The sequence below is a fragment of the Alligator sinensis genome, unplaced genomic scaffold, assembly GCF_000455745.1.
Source record: "Alligator sinensis unplaced genomic scaffold, ASM45574v1 scaffold447_1, whole genome shotgun sequence".
In the NCBI taxonomy this organism is placed as follows: domain Eukaryota; kingdom Metazoa; phylum Chordata; order Crocodylia; family Alligatoridae; genus Alligator; species Alligator sinensis.
In genome coordinates, this window is record NW_005842123.1 from 1,191,354 (window position 1) to 1,207,525 (window position 16,172).

A 16,172-nucleotide genomic window follows, 5' to 3' on the forward strand; every position below is an offset into this window, starting at 1 on the left:
ATGATTCTGGCTGACTCAGTGGCAAAATTCCCACTAATTCCATGGGGAATTGCATTAGACCTCATGTCTAGTTAATGAATGAGAATTAAGAATAACATCTGGCAGCACAGAAAGGAAATGGCTTGTGCAGAAAGAGCAGAAAAATGCAAGCATATTAGCTGTTATTTTTTAATGTTGATTTCTGCTACTGTAAATGACTGCCCATTCATTGGCTCTGTTCTGTTCATGCAAGGCCTACATCAGGGTCCCTGTATATCAGGGGTGGTCAAAATATGGCCTGCAGGCCAGATCAGGCCCACCAAGAGATTTTATTTTGCCTGAAGTGGATCCCTCAGCCCTGCCCATCCAAGGCATGGGGTGGGGGGCAGCCTAGGCCAGGGCATGTGTGGCCAGTCCCCCTGCCCTTGGGCACGCAATGATGCTGGGGCAGCATAGTGGCCAGACTAACTTCCTGGCAGCCCCAGGCTGATGCTGCTAGTCTCTGCTGCTGCTGCCAAACTCAACCCTGCTGCCCAGACACCCTGGTCCTTATGCCCCACACCCACTGCCAGGGGCACCAGATGAAGTTGGTGGGTGGGGTCCCCAAGGAGACCAGTCTGGAACCCACACGGCCAAGGCATGCATCTGGGCAGATGGAATAGGGTCATGGGTAGGTGGAGAGCAGCATCCAGTAGTGGGACAGGTGGCTGGGGCTGAGGCTAGGGCCAGAGCTAGGATTGGGATCATGGGGCAGTGACAGCGCAAGGCTGGGGCCTGGGGCAGAGCCATGATTTGCTGTCCACATCCCTGTGACAGGCTCTGGTTCCATGGGTGGCAGCATGTAGGGAGTGGATTATGGCTGTGCCCTGGGCTCTGGCCCTGCACTGTCATGGCCCCATAATCCCAATAACAGCTCTGGCCCTGGCCCCCAGACCTGGCCACCTGTCCCACTCCCAGATGCCTCTCCCTGCCTGCCTGCAGCCCCAGCCAAACACAGGACAATGCTACTTAGGTAGTTTTGGTCAGCTGTTGCGGGTTGGGTCAGCATCCCTCCCCCCACCCACCCCCAACAACTCACCAAAACTCCCCCAAGTGATCCTTGGGCCCAAATAACTGCCCACCCCTATTGTACATTCTAAGGCCATGTTGCACTTTGAGACGGGGGCAACTCTCAGGGCCGGGTTTCATGCCAGCCTGCCCACCTGTCCCTATGAGGCAGTTCGCCCAGTCTCACTTGCCACGACTGTTGTTTCTATAAACTGATGGTGTAACACAGGAAGCTGCCCATTCCCCGCCCCAATGCCAGGGGGCGTTATCTGCGGCTCCAAACCTCCCCTACACCACAGCTCATGCCTCGCTGATGGCATCGCAGTTCTTAGCATCTCTGGCCCCACACTGGGCCTCATAATCCTCCAGTCTGGACCCCAACTGGATCCCTCCTATTAGGTGGCCTACTCTGCCCTTATTCTGGGCTGCCTCACTCCCTGTACTCTTCCACTTCTCAGGCATGGCCCCCCCCAAGACCTTTAGCCACACAGGCCCTGGTCTCACCTCCAAAGCCAGTCAGAACCCCAGGCCCTTGGTTCTGGGCACCCCTCGCGGTGGGCCCCCGGCCCTTTTGACCCTTCTGGTCCTGGTCCCAGCATAGATCAGTCGAGGGTGCCTCAAGTCAGGCTCCTGAGCCTCTAGCCCACTCTCTCACATGGGTCCACCTGCTCAGCCCTACTATGGGGTTACCCACCCAGTTGTGGGAGCTGGGGTTATTAAGGCGCCCCGGCCTTTCACCAGGGAGGTAACTGGCCTGGCATTTCCTGGGGGCTCCCATGCCACCAAGAACCCCACCAGGCCACCCATCCCAGTAGGGTGCAGTTTTTGGTCAAGCCCAGGACCAAGAGCCTCCAAGCTATCCCCATAAGCTCTTGCCCTTACCTCCTGGATGTTCGTGCTGCAGCTCAGCCAGGCAATATTTCTGCCTGGGCTGGCAGCAGCAGACTGCAGCCTTTATATACTAAGTTTTCAAGATGGCTGCTGCCATCAGGCACCTGCTAGATGTCTGACCCAGCCCTTCAAGTGGCAGGGCACCAGCAGTGCCCTGCCACATACTGTCAGCCCAATGTAAAGACAGTTTTTTTTAACTGAGAAGCAGGCCCATTAATGTCAGCTAGTGTTCTAAGTTTCCTGCATGGTTTAAAACGCATGATGTCTGCATTAAAATCCACTGTTATACTAGTGCTCTGCAGAAAATCATAATGTGTCACAATTTCTTGTTTTGTATCATGGTGAATACAGCATTCCATAGAAATAAGTACATTCTGCATCAGGGGGAAAAACACAGGCTCTTTTCCAAGATGCTTTGTCCCACTTATATTCAGCCCTTTCCCTTACGATGCAGCATAAACATTTTAATTGATTTTGAAGAGTCTGCTAATCCAACATTAAATAACTTCTACAGTTATTTTAAGTAAGTTAATTTTTACTTTGGAGTCATTTATTCAGCATTTCAGTCAGTGTTGTGAGTTGTTTAATTCGTCCTTGATTAGAAGACATGAGTCTTTATGTGGTAGCGTTGGAGTGATACTGTAACTGTAATGGTCCAGGAAATGTGTGAGGGGAAAGTGTTTTTGTGGGTAATACTTTTTAGTAGGCAAGCTGCATTGCATGCTTAGGATAGATTGAGACAAGTTTTCAAATGCAGTGCATACAAATGCAGTGATATGTATTTACCTTAGTAAAACACATAAACAAATGCACTGCATTCAAAAGCTTGTCAATGTCTATCCCACAGGTGGGCAATTATTTTGGGCAGAGGGCCGCTTACTGAGTTTTGGCAAGCTGTTGAGGGCTGCATGGGTAGCCCTGCCCCTTGACAGGTGCCCCTCCCCCTGGCTGCTATCTTGGGATCGGAAGTCTCTCCCCTTACCCCCAGAAGTACTCCTTTCAACGAGGGGTTTTATCATCTTGGAACCAGAAAAATACTAAATTAGGTTCTAAAAAGTGAACATCTAAAACATTCATAAATTTGATTTCAAAAAATATTTTTGTCCTGGTTTACACATGTTTGTGTACTGTACATAGAGGTGATTGCACAATAGCTTAAAATTAAGTCTTATGCTTGTATATTCTTTGGGGGTAGGTATTGGTTTGTGGGGGGCTGTGGGTGTGTGGGTATGAGCCCTATGAACACACACACACTCTGCCCTGTCTATACACACACATGCACACTGCCCCTGCCTACACATACACACACACACACACACACACACACACACACACACACACTGCCTCTGCCTCTGCCTGCATACACACACACACACCCCTGGTCCGGTCATGTAGCTGGAAGCCACGTGGTACTGGAGCAGGGCAGGGGCAGGAAGCAGGGAAGTGGCTGGGGGTGGGCAGGACTGGGCTTCTGCCTCCTGCTGCCAGCTCCCCCTGGGTCCTACTATCCCTGGTTCTTGTCCTCTTTGATAGGCAGCCAGAAGCAGATAAATATTGGGCAGGACTGGGCTTCTGCCTCCTGCTGCCAGCTCCCCCTGGGTCCTACTATCCCTGGTTCTTGTCCTCTTTGATAGGCAGCCAGAAGCAGATAAATATTTAAACATTTTTTTAGGGGTCCTACAGGCCAGATAGAATGGCCTGGCAGGCCGGATCTTGCCCACGGGCTGTATTTTGCCCGCCCCTGGTCAAGCCTAATCATGCAGTTTTATGTGTCTTTCTAAGATACATCCTTGCATGAAGTCAGGCAGAAGGCAAAGTAGAGGTGCACCTTGAAGTGAACTGTGACTCATGAAAGCTTATGCATCTCTGATTCAGTTAGTCTGTAAGGTGCATCTATACCATGTCTTCTGCCTGTTATACTCAGTTCTGCCATTGCCTTTAGCAGGTTCCAGATCCAAGGTAACTGGAGTCAATGTAAAGACTCCCATTGACATCAGTGGACTTTGAGTTAAATCCTAGGACCAGAATTGGACCCTTTAAGGGCTTTTTTTCCTTTCTGCTGTAAATGCCCTTCCTTGACACTATTGCAGCTGTTGAAAATGCAAGATTTTCTTCGAACCCCTGATACTGACAAGTGACAATTTATATTTTTAATTAACAAACATACTTTGCCTCTAACACCAGCCATAAGAAGTCACTCACTAGCATAAATTGTTTGTCAGCCTCATAAAATATTCAAGACACTAGATTTCTTTTATTTGTAATAAAAATCAATCAGAATAATGAGAAAAATATCCCAGTTGTGGGCAGAAAGAGCATTGAGATTTTGCTTTAAAGGGAAATCATGTGAAGTGTTTCATTACACTTTTTTTCTTTTAAAAAAGTGATCATTACCCTTGGGAATTTTAATGTGCTAGGTGATATTTGAGCTGGCTAAGAACACTGCTAACTTACTCAGTTAGTCATGAGTAGGGCCTGGGTTAAATTGTGGGCCCAGCTCATGATGTGATAGCTCCTTTAATTTTGGAGTTCCCCTGTGTGACCCCCTGCCACTGATTGGCCTGTTGGCCCCAGCTCTCACCACTTGTTCCTGATGGCCAGGAGGGGAAGACCATGGTTTTACATATGCTGTAGTTTTTGCCTCCCACTGCTTGTTGCTGGCCAAATGGGAGGCAAAAACCATAGCATATTTAAGATTGCTGTTTTAGCCTTCTGGCTATAAGGAATGAGCTGCAAGACCGATGGGGGGCCCCTTTGCTGATCAGCAGTGGGGGTGGGATGCTTGGGGGGACCCCAAGATTAAAGGAGCCACCGAACCATGACTAGGCCCCTGATTTAAATCAGGCCCTATTCATGAGTGACTTGTAAAATCCATTATGTATTTCAGCATGCATTTCAGTTATTAGCTTGCATATACTTGTATTGCAAAGGCTTTTTTGTCCCATGCATGCCTTGAAAATGTTTGCTCCTGTTCTCATAGTATGGGAGAGATGATGAAAGGATGACATTTTTACCCAAGTGAAAAATACAGGGCTGTATTATCCCAGATGTTTACTGCTCCCACAGCTGACAGAAAACCTTATGCATTTGTATCCACAGTAACCCAGAGATGGATAACAAATTAATTTTTTGCCTTTTCCTCTGCTTTGGCTGGGGCCTCTATTGCCAGAACCAGCTGATCCCCTAACAACTATAGAGGCAGAGGCAATAATTCACAAAGTGTAGGGCTGTTTGCTTGAAGGCTGTGATGATTTTTGGAAATGTTACAATTTGACTTTGTGAACTGCCTGCATCCTTACGTCGTATAACTATCTATTACTGCATACTCCTTAATAGTCCCTTATCTCATGAATGGAAAGAGCATTTATCATTCAATAGATCAATTATGAATGAATGTCAGTGCCTGAACAAATTTTCTCCAACCTCTCTAGGAGGAGCTGGCATTCAGGCAGTGGAAGTCAAAAGAACAAAAACCCCAGGTTTTAATATTGGATATTAAATTGCAGAACCTGAGGGTGCCTGTACACGAGGACAGAGGCTGCTCTGATGCACTATAATTCCAGCACATCGGTAATCACCATGCTCCACCCAGCCTCCGCATCTCATGTATCAGCATCTCCGCACTTCAAAATGGTAGCGGGGGCGCTTGAACTAATGCTCATCGAACAAGTTTTAGTTCAAGCACACCTGCTGCCATTTTGAAGCACAGGGACACTGATACACAAGATGCTGAGGATCTTTAATCAGAGCGGCTCTTAGAGCCACTCTAATTAAAGAGCCCCCTTCCCCGCCCCCACACCACCACCACCCCCAGAACATGTGTAAAAGTGTCCTGAGAGATTTGGGTCAGAGGGACACACAGTGGCAGAGAGACAAACTTGACCAGAGCCGGGGGGGGAGAGTGGGGAGTAATCATACTGGAGGGGCTCTGTTTAACTGGAAAACCAGCTCAAGAAGAAGGAAACTGGGCCTGGCTACTCAGAAAAAAGATAGTATGCTTGATACAATGAGAAGAAACTGTGCAGGAGGGAATGGGCATCCTGGACTACTTAAAGGACTCTGGCTCTCACTCCAAGAAAACTTAAATGTGGAAGGTAAAATAAGAAATATTTTTAGGGGTGTGTTTTCCTGTCTAGAGTTGGATAATTCTTGTTTGAAGAATGGTGGGTTTTTCGGTTTCTAACAAAGTCTCTATATCTGTTTGCTCCAACTGTCAAGTGTGCCTGATTGAGATACTAGAGTGCCCATTGGGCTGGAGCTGTGAGAAAGGGTAGGCTCAAGCTATTAGGAGTCAGCACTGGTCTTGAGGGCCTCATCTAGCTGGGCTGTGAGATCCCTTTTCTTTGATGGAAAGATACAGCCCAGGCTCAGAAAAGTGTGCCAGAGATGCCAAGGAAAGAGGCAGGGCTGCAGCCTACAGAGACCCAGCAAAGCTTAAGAGCACATGGGCTTAGCATGGTGGCAGCTGGGGAAGGTTTACGAGGGATATCGGGCAGAGGCTCCCTGCCTTTACATGGGATTCATGAACTCTTAGGTTTTCTGGCCTAAGTTAGATGCCAGGCAGCCTCACAGACACTCCACCTCAATTAGTGTTTATATTTTGGTCTCAACTGGACTTCCACACAGTTCATACCATATTCCTTTTATGTGTTCCATGAGGCCATATATTTGCTAAATACATACTATGAATGTTAAGATGTCTGTCCTGTTACATTTAATATGCTTCAAATTATCAGCAGAGATGCATTAGAGGATTGTTTGGGGGGGAGTGAAAGTGAAAAGTTGCATAGAGGTCAAAGGTGTCTTAAACACCCCCTACCAAGCAAGCCTATATTTTAATGAGCAAAGTAATGATTCTCTTCTGTTCTCCATATGTACATCTAAATCCCATTAATAAGAGTGAGAGCTATAAACTCAATCCTACTGTCCTAAGGCATATTTAAGCCTAACGAGATAGAGGGGTACAGCTTCTATTCTTGTATAAGCATTAGACCTGAACCCACAGAGAGAGAACAATAGACAAAGTATTAGGGAAATTGCCAGGGTGGTTTTTTTTCTTTCAGTAACTTAAAAAAGGATGGTGCAATATAATGTCCTGCATCCTGATTTATCTGAGGGTTTGGGTTTATATAATCTGGGGTAGCTAGGATGACAGTGATCCAAATTGCTCACTGTTATATATTGGAATAATACTAGTTAATATTTGTTACTGGAAACCTCTTGCCAAATGAGTTACATCTATTTTGTAGTATATGTTTGCTTTGTAATTTATAGTATCTTAAGAAAAAATTGTCATCTTCAATCCCTGCTGCATTTTTTGCCCTAAATTGACAGGCTGTTTGTAGACAAGAGAAGTATTTCTCCTTCAACTATGCCTTTAGTGCAGGGGTGGGCAAAATGTGGCCTGGGGGCCAGACGCGGCCTGCCAGGCCATTCTATCCAGCCCGCGAGGCCCCTAAAAAATTTAGAAAATTAATATTTATCTGCCTCTGGCTGCCTATCATGCGACCCTCGATGGCTTGCCAAAACTCAGTAAGTGGCCCTCTTCCCCAAATAATTGCCCACCCCTGCTTTAGTGGCTTTTCTTTTAAGGAAGACACAATGACCACATACAGATATTCACTATCCCAGGAGAAACTCTCTGGGAGTGATTAAACCCCAGTTGTTCCCATGTTATTTTTCATTTGGAGTGGCCATTTTTACTCTGGGAGAAAAAGCCTGATTATCTGTACACTTTTGGTTTCTGAAAGTCTATATGAGTCCTGTATTTTAGGCACACAGGAACCTGTGAACAGCTTCTTAGAAGTTTTTATAGCTGGTGTTTATTTGAGTTAGAAATTTTAAGACATGTAAATTGTCCAGAAAATTTGTACCTTATTTTTTGGTACCTGAAAATGTGCATTGGAATTTTGGCTTAAGTGTTCTCTCTGTGTAGTATAATATCCTGTTCTCTGCTTTAAGGCCAAAATGAATAAAATATCTACCATAATATTAGCATCCACTGAAGCTAGCTTCCATTGTGAAAAGCTACAGCCCTTATGCATGCATAAGTCTCAGTGAATTACATTTTTATTTTTCTCATGCATCATACACTGAAGGATCACAGATTGGGATCAGACTAAGTTCTTCTCTTAATAAGAAAGGCTCAAGTCAGTAAAAGTTTGTAACAAAAGTATGTACAAGTCCAGTAAAATACACATTATATCAGCTGATCAACAAATTAAAACAAATATCCAATAACTGTTAATGACATGGCTAGAAACACTTACTGAAAAGGGTTAAGAAAAATGGGTGTACTATGTTGAAGAAGCTGTCGAGCACTACACTGTTATATGGACTGCTTTTATAATATGGAGCCCATGCGGTAAAGAAAGTTTCATCATGGCTTCCTAATAGAGGTGCACTGATCGAGATTTTGGGGGCAGATACCGATAGCCAATTTTTAAGGAGGCATGTCGGCCAATACTGATCTGATTTCCAGTGCAGCTGCATGCAGCTGGTAAGTCTGTTGTGGTGAAAAAGGAGAGGGGAGGTAAGGGTCGTGAGGGTGAGGGGGGGCGCGATTTCCAATATAGTTGAAAGACCCCTGTGTTGAGGGCAAGAGTGGGGCACTGCGCACCTGGGGCGGGGCAGGCACAGGACGGAGCCGTGGCTTGTCCAGGGCAGGGCGTGGCTCCCACCACTGCTCTTGCTACTCGTCCGAGAGGGCATGGGGGGGCATATGCCCCTGGATCTGTGCAGGGCAGGGTAGGCTGGGGCCGGGGACTGCACTGTGCTACGCTCGGGTCAGGTGGTGGTGGCACTGGGAGGGGGGCTACGGGGAGGGGCTCAGCCACCCCTAATTTCACCGTAGCTTCCCCAGCCCACTCCATGTAGATCTGGGGGTACACGCCCCCTCTCCCCCATGCCCTCCCGAATGATCAGCGGGAGCACCGGTGGGAGTCGCCGGCTGAGTAGATGAGCCACGCAAGTCTCTTCCCCCTCCCCCCCCCCACACCAGACTTACCAGCTGCACGCAGCTCTCCATGCTGCCAGGCTGTGCTGCAGCTGTGTGCACATACTGTTTTTCCCCTTTCATGCACAGAATGAAGTAATTCCTTGTCTTCTCCCCTTTTCTCATGCCAGATTATTGTAGGAGTTCTTCTGCTGTACTATCTGCTTGGAATCAGTGCCTTAATTGGAGCAGTAGTAATCATAGTGCTTGCACCTGTCCAGTACTTTGTGGCAACAAAGCTTTCACAGGCCCAGAGAAGCACATTAGTAAGTATGTTCAGATGCTACATGTAATCTGGCATGTATATATATGCATTTAGATCTCAAAGATAGGCATATGGCGTTGACCAAATACAGGCAGTCATATATTTGTAACATTCAAGGACATCAGAGGAAGGTTGAGAAAGTGATAGTCTCAGTTAGGAAAGAAACATCTTATTTTACATTTAAGCAGGTATTTATTTCTCTTTACAACAAATAACATGTTTGATTGTTCTCCTTTCCTGTCTTACAAATTTATTTGAAGTCAGTGATCATTACGTTGACTTGAAATGTTATTGACCTCAGTGGGCATTTTTACATATGCAAGCACCACAGCGCCAGGCACTTTTCAAAGTGCCCGGCACTGCATCACTTCCAGTTGTATAAGTGACAAAATGTATGTCAGCACTGAGAAAATGGCAGCAGCACACTTTTGAACTAAAACACATAGAAAGTGTTTTAGTTCAAAAGTACACCACCACCATTTTCTGTGCACTGATGCGCATTTATCCACTTATACAACTGCACACAGTGCAGCGCAGTTTGCATCAGCTCGCATGTGGATCTCTGGCGCATCACGGGACAAACAGGTATGTGTATAAATGCCCATTAGCAACAAATGCTCCTTCCATACACACACAACCCAAGTAAATGGGCCTTGTAGAGGGATCTCACTGCAATATATGGGGAGGAAGAATCCTCTAGTATGATCCAGAGCCAAGGCAGTGTAGCTGTGCAAACCACAGTGATTACTTTATGAGAAGCAAGGCCTTTTTTAGTTATATCTTTTATTAGTGCAGTATAGTTAGGAGAGTTGTAAGATAAGCACAAAGTGTGTTTCCTCAGGTCTGGGAAAGAAGCAGGTGCAGCCTAAGCTAAATAGCAGATAAGACAGTGGCTCATCCCAGTAGTATCTCAGCAACCATGGATTGCCCTTGGAAAAAAGGCACAAGAAACAGTATGCATATACAGTTAAATGCATCAGTATTAGTGTATCATATGATAGTCTTTGTGGTCGTTAGCTTCAATTAAAACTATTTATTTCAATGTCAGCAATTACTAAGAATTATTTTAAGTGGGAACATATTTAAACAGTGAAAATCCCAGCAAATGTGTTGCACTCTACAAGTCATGCCAACTCTTGGATGTGACTAAAAGCCAATCTAGCCATGGGATTTTCAATAATTACTATGCTTTTAGGAGTGCAAGTGCCACGGCCTTTCACTTAGATGCATTAGAACATTTTGTCCCTACAAGAGGAAAGCTAACTAGGCAGCTAAATATTATTGACTGATTACCTGATGTGTTAAGGACTGCAAGCCGCTTACACAGTGACATAGATCCCGTCTTAAAATTAATTTATACGTACTTGTATGTTAATTTATATTTATATAGGAATACTCCAATGAGAGACTGAAGAAGACAAATGAGATGCTTCGAGGCATTAAACTCCTTAAACTCTATGCCTGGGAACACATCTTTCACAGCAGTGTGGAAGAAACCCGGTTAAAGGAAATGACTAGCCTCAAGGCCTTTGCTCTTTATACCTCCATATCGAGTAAGTTGCCTCCCTTGCTGATAAGCTAATATGCTAGTACGTAATTGCTTACTGATGAGTTTACTGTTTCTCAGCTGATTTAGGGTCTGATTCTATATTCCTTCCATTTAATTCAGTAGAATTTTGCTAGTATGAGGAATACATAACTGAATATGGAGGCCAGGGTGAGTGAACGATTGGATGATAGCCTGAGAGAAAGCCACCAGTGGGGAGAAAGTGCTGTGTGGCATTTGTCACCCAGCTCTGCCATTACTCCCCAGTTGTCTCCAGCATTACTCTCCATTTATCCAGTCTTGGGTCTTGCTTGAGTGGAGACTGCCAACTGTTTGGTGGTAGTTTGGATACATGTACAAATGAGATGAAAGATGAGAGCACTGGGTTTATATTTATTTATTTATTATCTAAACTGGTATTTGTACAAAGGTCTTGAAAGAAGTGGAGTTGTCTGTAGAGCACAGAAAGGGGGTGTTAGAGTTGGGAAGACCAGGTGCCAAAGGTAAAGCAGAAATACTTAGGCTTTTCTAGAACAGTTCATACGTGGGCATTGTCTGACTGTGTATCCTGAGGATTGTACAAACTTCCTATCATCCTAGACTGGGAGTAACAGCTCCTTTGATGTTTTACTTGTGATTCATAGGAATTTTTCCTGTGAGTGATAAAAACTGCCAACATTTAGAACCCCAACAGGAGGCAGAACTGAAGCTGTGGTTTGTTTTCACTCAAACAAAATGACTAGCTGTGAGGTTACACAGGCTTAGAAGGTTTCATTACAAAACATGGGTGATTTTCCACGGGATTCTGGCATTATGGGAAGTGAAGAAGTAAGAATTTAAACAGTGTCAATGTTCCAGACTTTCCTGCAAAAAAAACAGTAACCAATCACCAATCTAAGCCATTCAGGCTGCTTACAGATATAAAAAAGCAAAACAAAACAAAACAGCACTTTAATCTCAGCATGTCCCTGCACCAAGCCCAGTACATGCCCAGAACAGACATCGTGTTGGTTTGACATGGCTCACAGATCGGATCGGGAGGTTCAGCTGGGCTTTTTTGGTGCTTTTATCTGATAGCTGATCAAATCGGCTATTAGAGAAAAGCGCCAAAATGCCCCACTGAAGTGCACAGTCTATACAGATGCTGCGGAGTTGAGTTGAACTAACCCGCTGCCTCTTCCAGTAAAGTGCTTTTTTTTCCCTACGTCTGTCAGCAGCCATTTATTTTCCCCGCCTCAGCTCTCAGTCTGTGTCATTCCAAGAACAAAGTACTTTTGACAGATCTGCACTGTCTGAACCCAAAAGTAAATTTATCCTCAGAAACATATACCTCATACTCACATGATTAAAATATAAAAAACAGATGAGTAAACAAGCAAAAGCAGTAACTGCATAATCATTACAATTATTTCCTTGAAAGAAAGTCATTTAAAATTTGAGACCTGGAATGAACTTGTGGTCTTACTGAGATCAACCACAAGCAGCTACAGGCATACCTACCCTTATAGCCAAGTCAGTCAGTTACTTCCCAGATTTGATCTTATGTTGCAGCTAGGCAGTCTGCAAAAGGCTAGGGAAGGGGTCAGCAACTTCTGGCACATGTGCCAGAGCATGGCACACAAGGTAATTTTGTTCAGCCTGCCATAGCTGGCCCAGGCTCTGGGCAGCTGCTACTGGGCACAGAGTCTGGGTGCTCGCAGCAGATAACCCATGCATGCCTCTGGGAGTATGGTGGAGGAGAGGCCTGGGGCAGCACAACCCTGGCCCCTCTCCTGCCATCTGCCCAGAGGTGCGCATGCAGCTGCTGCTGACAGAGCCAGTGCCGGTGCTCCACAGCTCAATGCAGCTGCTTGCAACTTGTTAGCCACCTGCTGCAGCTACCCAGAACTTGGGCCAGCTGTGGCAGGAAGCTGGAAGGCTGCAAACAGCTGCACTGGGCTTCAGAGCCTTTGGCTGGGTTCCATGGCAGCCGCAGCTGCACACACACCTCCTCCAGGCAGATGGGGGACGGGCCAGGTTTGCATTGCCCCAGGCGCCTCCCAAGCCATCCACCCAGAGGCACTCATACAGCCACCACCAGCAATAAGGATCAAAACCCTCAAGACTCCCCTGTGGTCTGTCCCTGCCATGCTAAGTTGGAGCATGGGTCAGGGTTGGGGTGTTTTTGGCACTTCAGCCAAAAACATTGCAGACCCCTGGGCTAGGATCTATCTTCTGCTGGATTTCCTGTTCAGACATGTACAAACTAACAAACAAAAAACCCCAACAACATTAGGAGTCAAGCAAACAAATCAGTCAGTATATCCACCAATACACATTTACATCAGGCAAACTTTGCACAGGTCTTTATCAAAAAGTCCTGTATCAAAATGTTTTCAAATTTCAAACAAAATATGATATACAGAAGGAAGGTGTCCAGCAAAGTGAAGGACAAGCAAAACAGTAAAATTTTCTCAAAAAAAAACTTAAACAGTATTGTAAGCAGCTCTAACCATAATGTTTTGATATGTAAAGTTAACCTTAAATTTCCAGCCTTTTAAACATTTGTGGGGTTTGGTTGGTTGGTATTTTTTGCTGCGGGCATAGTAGGGGTTGTAGGTAGGGAGAGATGAGGAAATTACTCTTAAGGGGTGTTTTTTCTCTCAAGTAACTGGTGAATATATATGACCTTCACTCAGTTTTAACAAGTATTTTCAAACATACGTTTTCTACAGTAAATTTGAGTTGTATATTAAATAAAATTGACAACATTTTTAAAATGCATAAAACTTTCAAGAAAGGAATGAATACATTCCAGATTCATTCAAGATCTTTGTATGAAAACTAGAAGGATATTCTTAAAATGTCTATCCAGCAGCACATTAAATCCTTCAGAGAGTTCATGTCCAAAAAAGGCTAGCCAAAGAGTGAGCCAAAACTGTTTGAGGGTCAAATGAGGACAGTCCACTCCAGATAAAATAATTTGGGAATATTTTAACTGTCTGAACTTTGACAATGCCTAGTGACAGAAAGGACTGGCATAGATATAAATAACATTTGTGGTTATACTTTTTCTGTTAGTGTTCCAGGCACTACTGATATTTTCCTAAGATAGGTACAGTGAAGTTTCTCATCATATGCCTAACTCACCTCCTAAAAGAGACGTATTAAAGCAGTACAGTATTCAGTAATGGCAGCAAGTAGAGTACTTTTGCCATTCATCCTTGTTAACTGCTGTAGAACTAGCATAGCTAGTATCTGATCCCAGATAGGCCTCATCAGCCATCTTTGGACACATAGCTAAGACAGTTATGAAAGACAATCATCCTCGACTGTAAGGGATTGCTGAAGAAGGCCTTTACGTTACAGTAGTTGGCTCAGGAGGGTGTCACAATTCATAATTCAATTAGTGACTCTTAACATTTAATAGAAAATATACAAATGATACGCGTGATCTTCCTTAGATCATTGTTTTATTACAATGGAAAATCTGATATTTAATTTAGAAAAAGGAATAATTTAATTTAGGAAGTCCATAGGGGAAAAAAGATAATCTCTTTCTCTCATATTTAGACAGGGAATAAGGCTAGGCAAATCAAAGGTCAAGTAAATGTGGGTGACACTTAACTGCATACCATCCTAGGTTGAGATAGATGAAGAGCAGCTTGTGATATGACTGGAGCTGCCTCACAATCAAGCAGAATTTGTGTTTGCAAATGGATAATTAGTTATTGCAGCATGGTTAATCTGTATGCATGACCCATCTGGAAGTGGACCCCTGTCAGAAATTGTACTTTCTTTATGGTCTTCAACCATCTGTTCTTAATACCCCTATAATCTGTAGTGATTGATGAGTCTGAACCTGTAGTATTAGAACAAGGGAGGAACCCTACTGCTTGAGGACAGGGAAGAAAGCGTAGCATGTTATTTTTTGCATTTCAGTAGCAGCTGTAGGCTCAAGCTGGGATCAAAGCCTCATCAGATTTAGAATCTGTACAAATGTACATCAAGACATACCCCTGGTCCCAGAGATACTTACAATCTGAATAGCCAATCCTGACAAATCAAGTATTCATATGCCCTTTAGGCAGGAAGGGAATGATTTGCTGCTGTAACTGCGGTGAACAGATCAGATATACCCAAGATAGATTTTAAATTAGTTAGCACAGATATCAGCAGGATTCCAGCCATGACAGTATAGATCTCAGTACAGGTTAATTGCCTGAATGTTTACCCAGCTTCTTTGGCAGGTTTTGCCAATCCATGGTTTCAAGCAAGGTCAGATGCACATACACTATGCAGCAGTTGGGCGCGTCCACACATACAAGCATGTGCGCTTGCAGCAGCTCAAATAGAAGTGGTTCAAATTTGCGCCAGGGCTTTTTGCCTCAGTGCACGTGCTTGGACGTGCACTTTGTTGTGGAGCAAATTGTGCCACTTGGGGCAAAATAACCCTGCCTGGCTCCTTCCAGGCCTGCAGCCAGGGGGAGCTAGAGCCTGGGGCCAGCACCTGTGCTGTCCCCAGCAGTATAAAAAGCTGCCCTGGCAAGTAGCTCAGGGCTACTAGCTCTTAGGAGCTTCTGGGGCTCAGCTAATCGGTACCTGGGGACACTACCGCTTGTGCCAGCTGGACTGCTGAAGCAGCCCTGAGAGTTCCTTGCACCCTCTACCCACCGTAGGGGTCTGGCAGTGGGGGCTGCTGCCTGGCTGTGACCTGCTGCACACCTGCCAGACCCAGATGGGGACTGCACAACCAGTAGAGGCATCTGCTCCTCTGGACCAGCTGCCAGTGGGCTGTGGCTGCAGGGTTAGCCTCTGTGTGGCACTACTGCCACGTGTGCCCCTGCCTGGCCATCTGGGCAGCTATCACCTGAAAGATGTTCTGGGTGTGGTGGCCTGCTTTGAACTGTCAAAGCATGTCCTCCTGGCCCCAACTGGCCAGGAGGTCAGCCACAGCCAGCTGGGTCCAAGGTGCCAGCTCTGAGCAGGCAGGGTCCTAGCAGGAATTCCCTATTGGAAAATTGAAAAATCCCTGATAAAAAAAATCCCAAAGTCACTGTGTAAAATACCCCAAAATCCACATTCCTCCACAAGTAAAAACAAAGACCACTATAAAGAGAGAGAGAGACAGAGACAGTGATCAGTTGGACAATGTTTTAAAATGTTTTATTGATATATCTACAGTGTTAAAGCATGTCTCATCATAATAATAAAGTGAACTCTAAATACATGTTTCATGAATTCATGAATATATATTTTACTGCCCTTCCACAGGGACAATGGCCTCCACACCAGGGTAACGGCGCCCCAACATGGGGTTTGGCCCCCACACAAGGGCTACAGCCCCCCCAACAGGGCTATGGCCCCCACTCAAGGGGTACAGCCCCCCAACAGGGGCCAAATGGCCCCTGCAGGGACTACCACCCCTCCTGCAAGGCCCACATGCCCCACCCCAGCCCCCGATTGCTGCT

General features: G+C 45.4%; 1 protein-coding gene across 1 annotated transcript in view; it reads left to right on the forward strand.

Moving 5' to 3' along the window:
• Positions 1-16,172, forward strand: part of ABCC8 (ATP binding cassette subfamily C member 8) — a 154,741-nt gene that overhangs the window by 51,239 nt on the left and 87,330 nt on the right. Inside the window, exons 10-11 of the mRNA XM_006024884.3 lie at positions 9,043-9,177; positions 10,567-10,729. Of these exons, the coding sequence (XP_006024946.1) occupies positions 9,043-9,177; positions 10,567-10,729 (298 nt within the window). The remainder of the gene's footprint in view (positions 1-9,042; positions 9,178-10,566; positions 10,730-16,172) is intronic.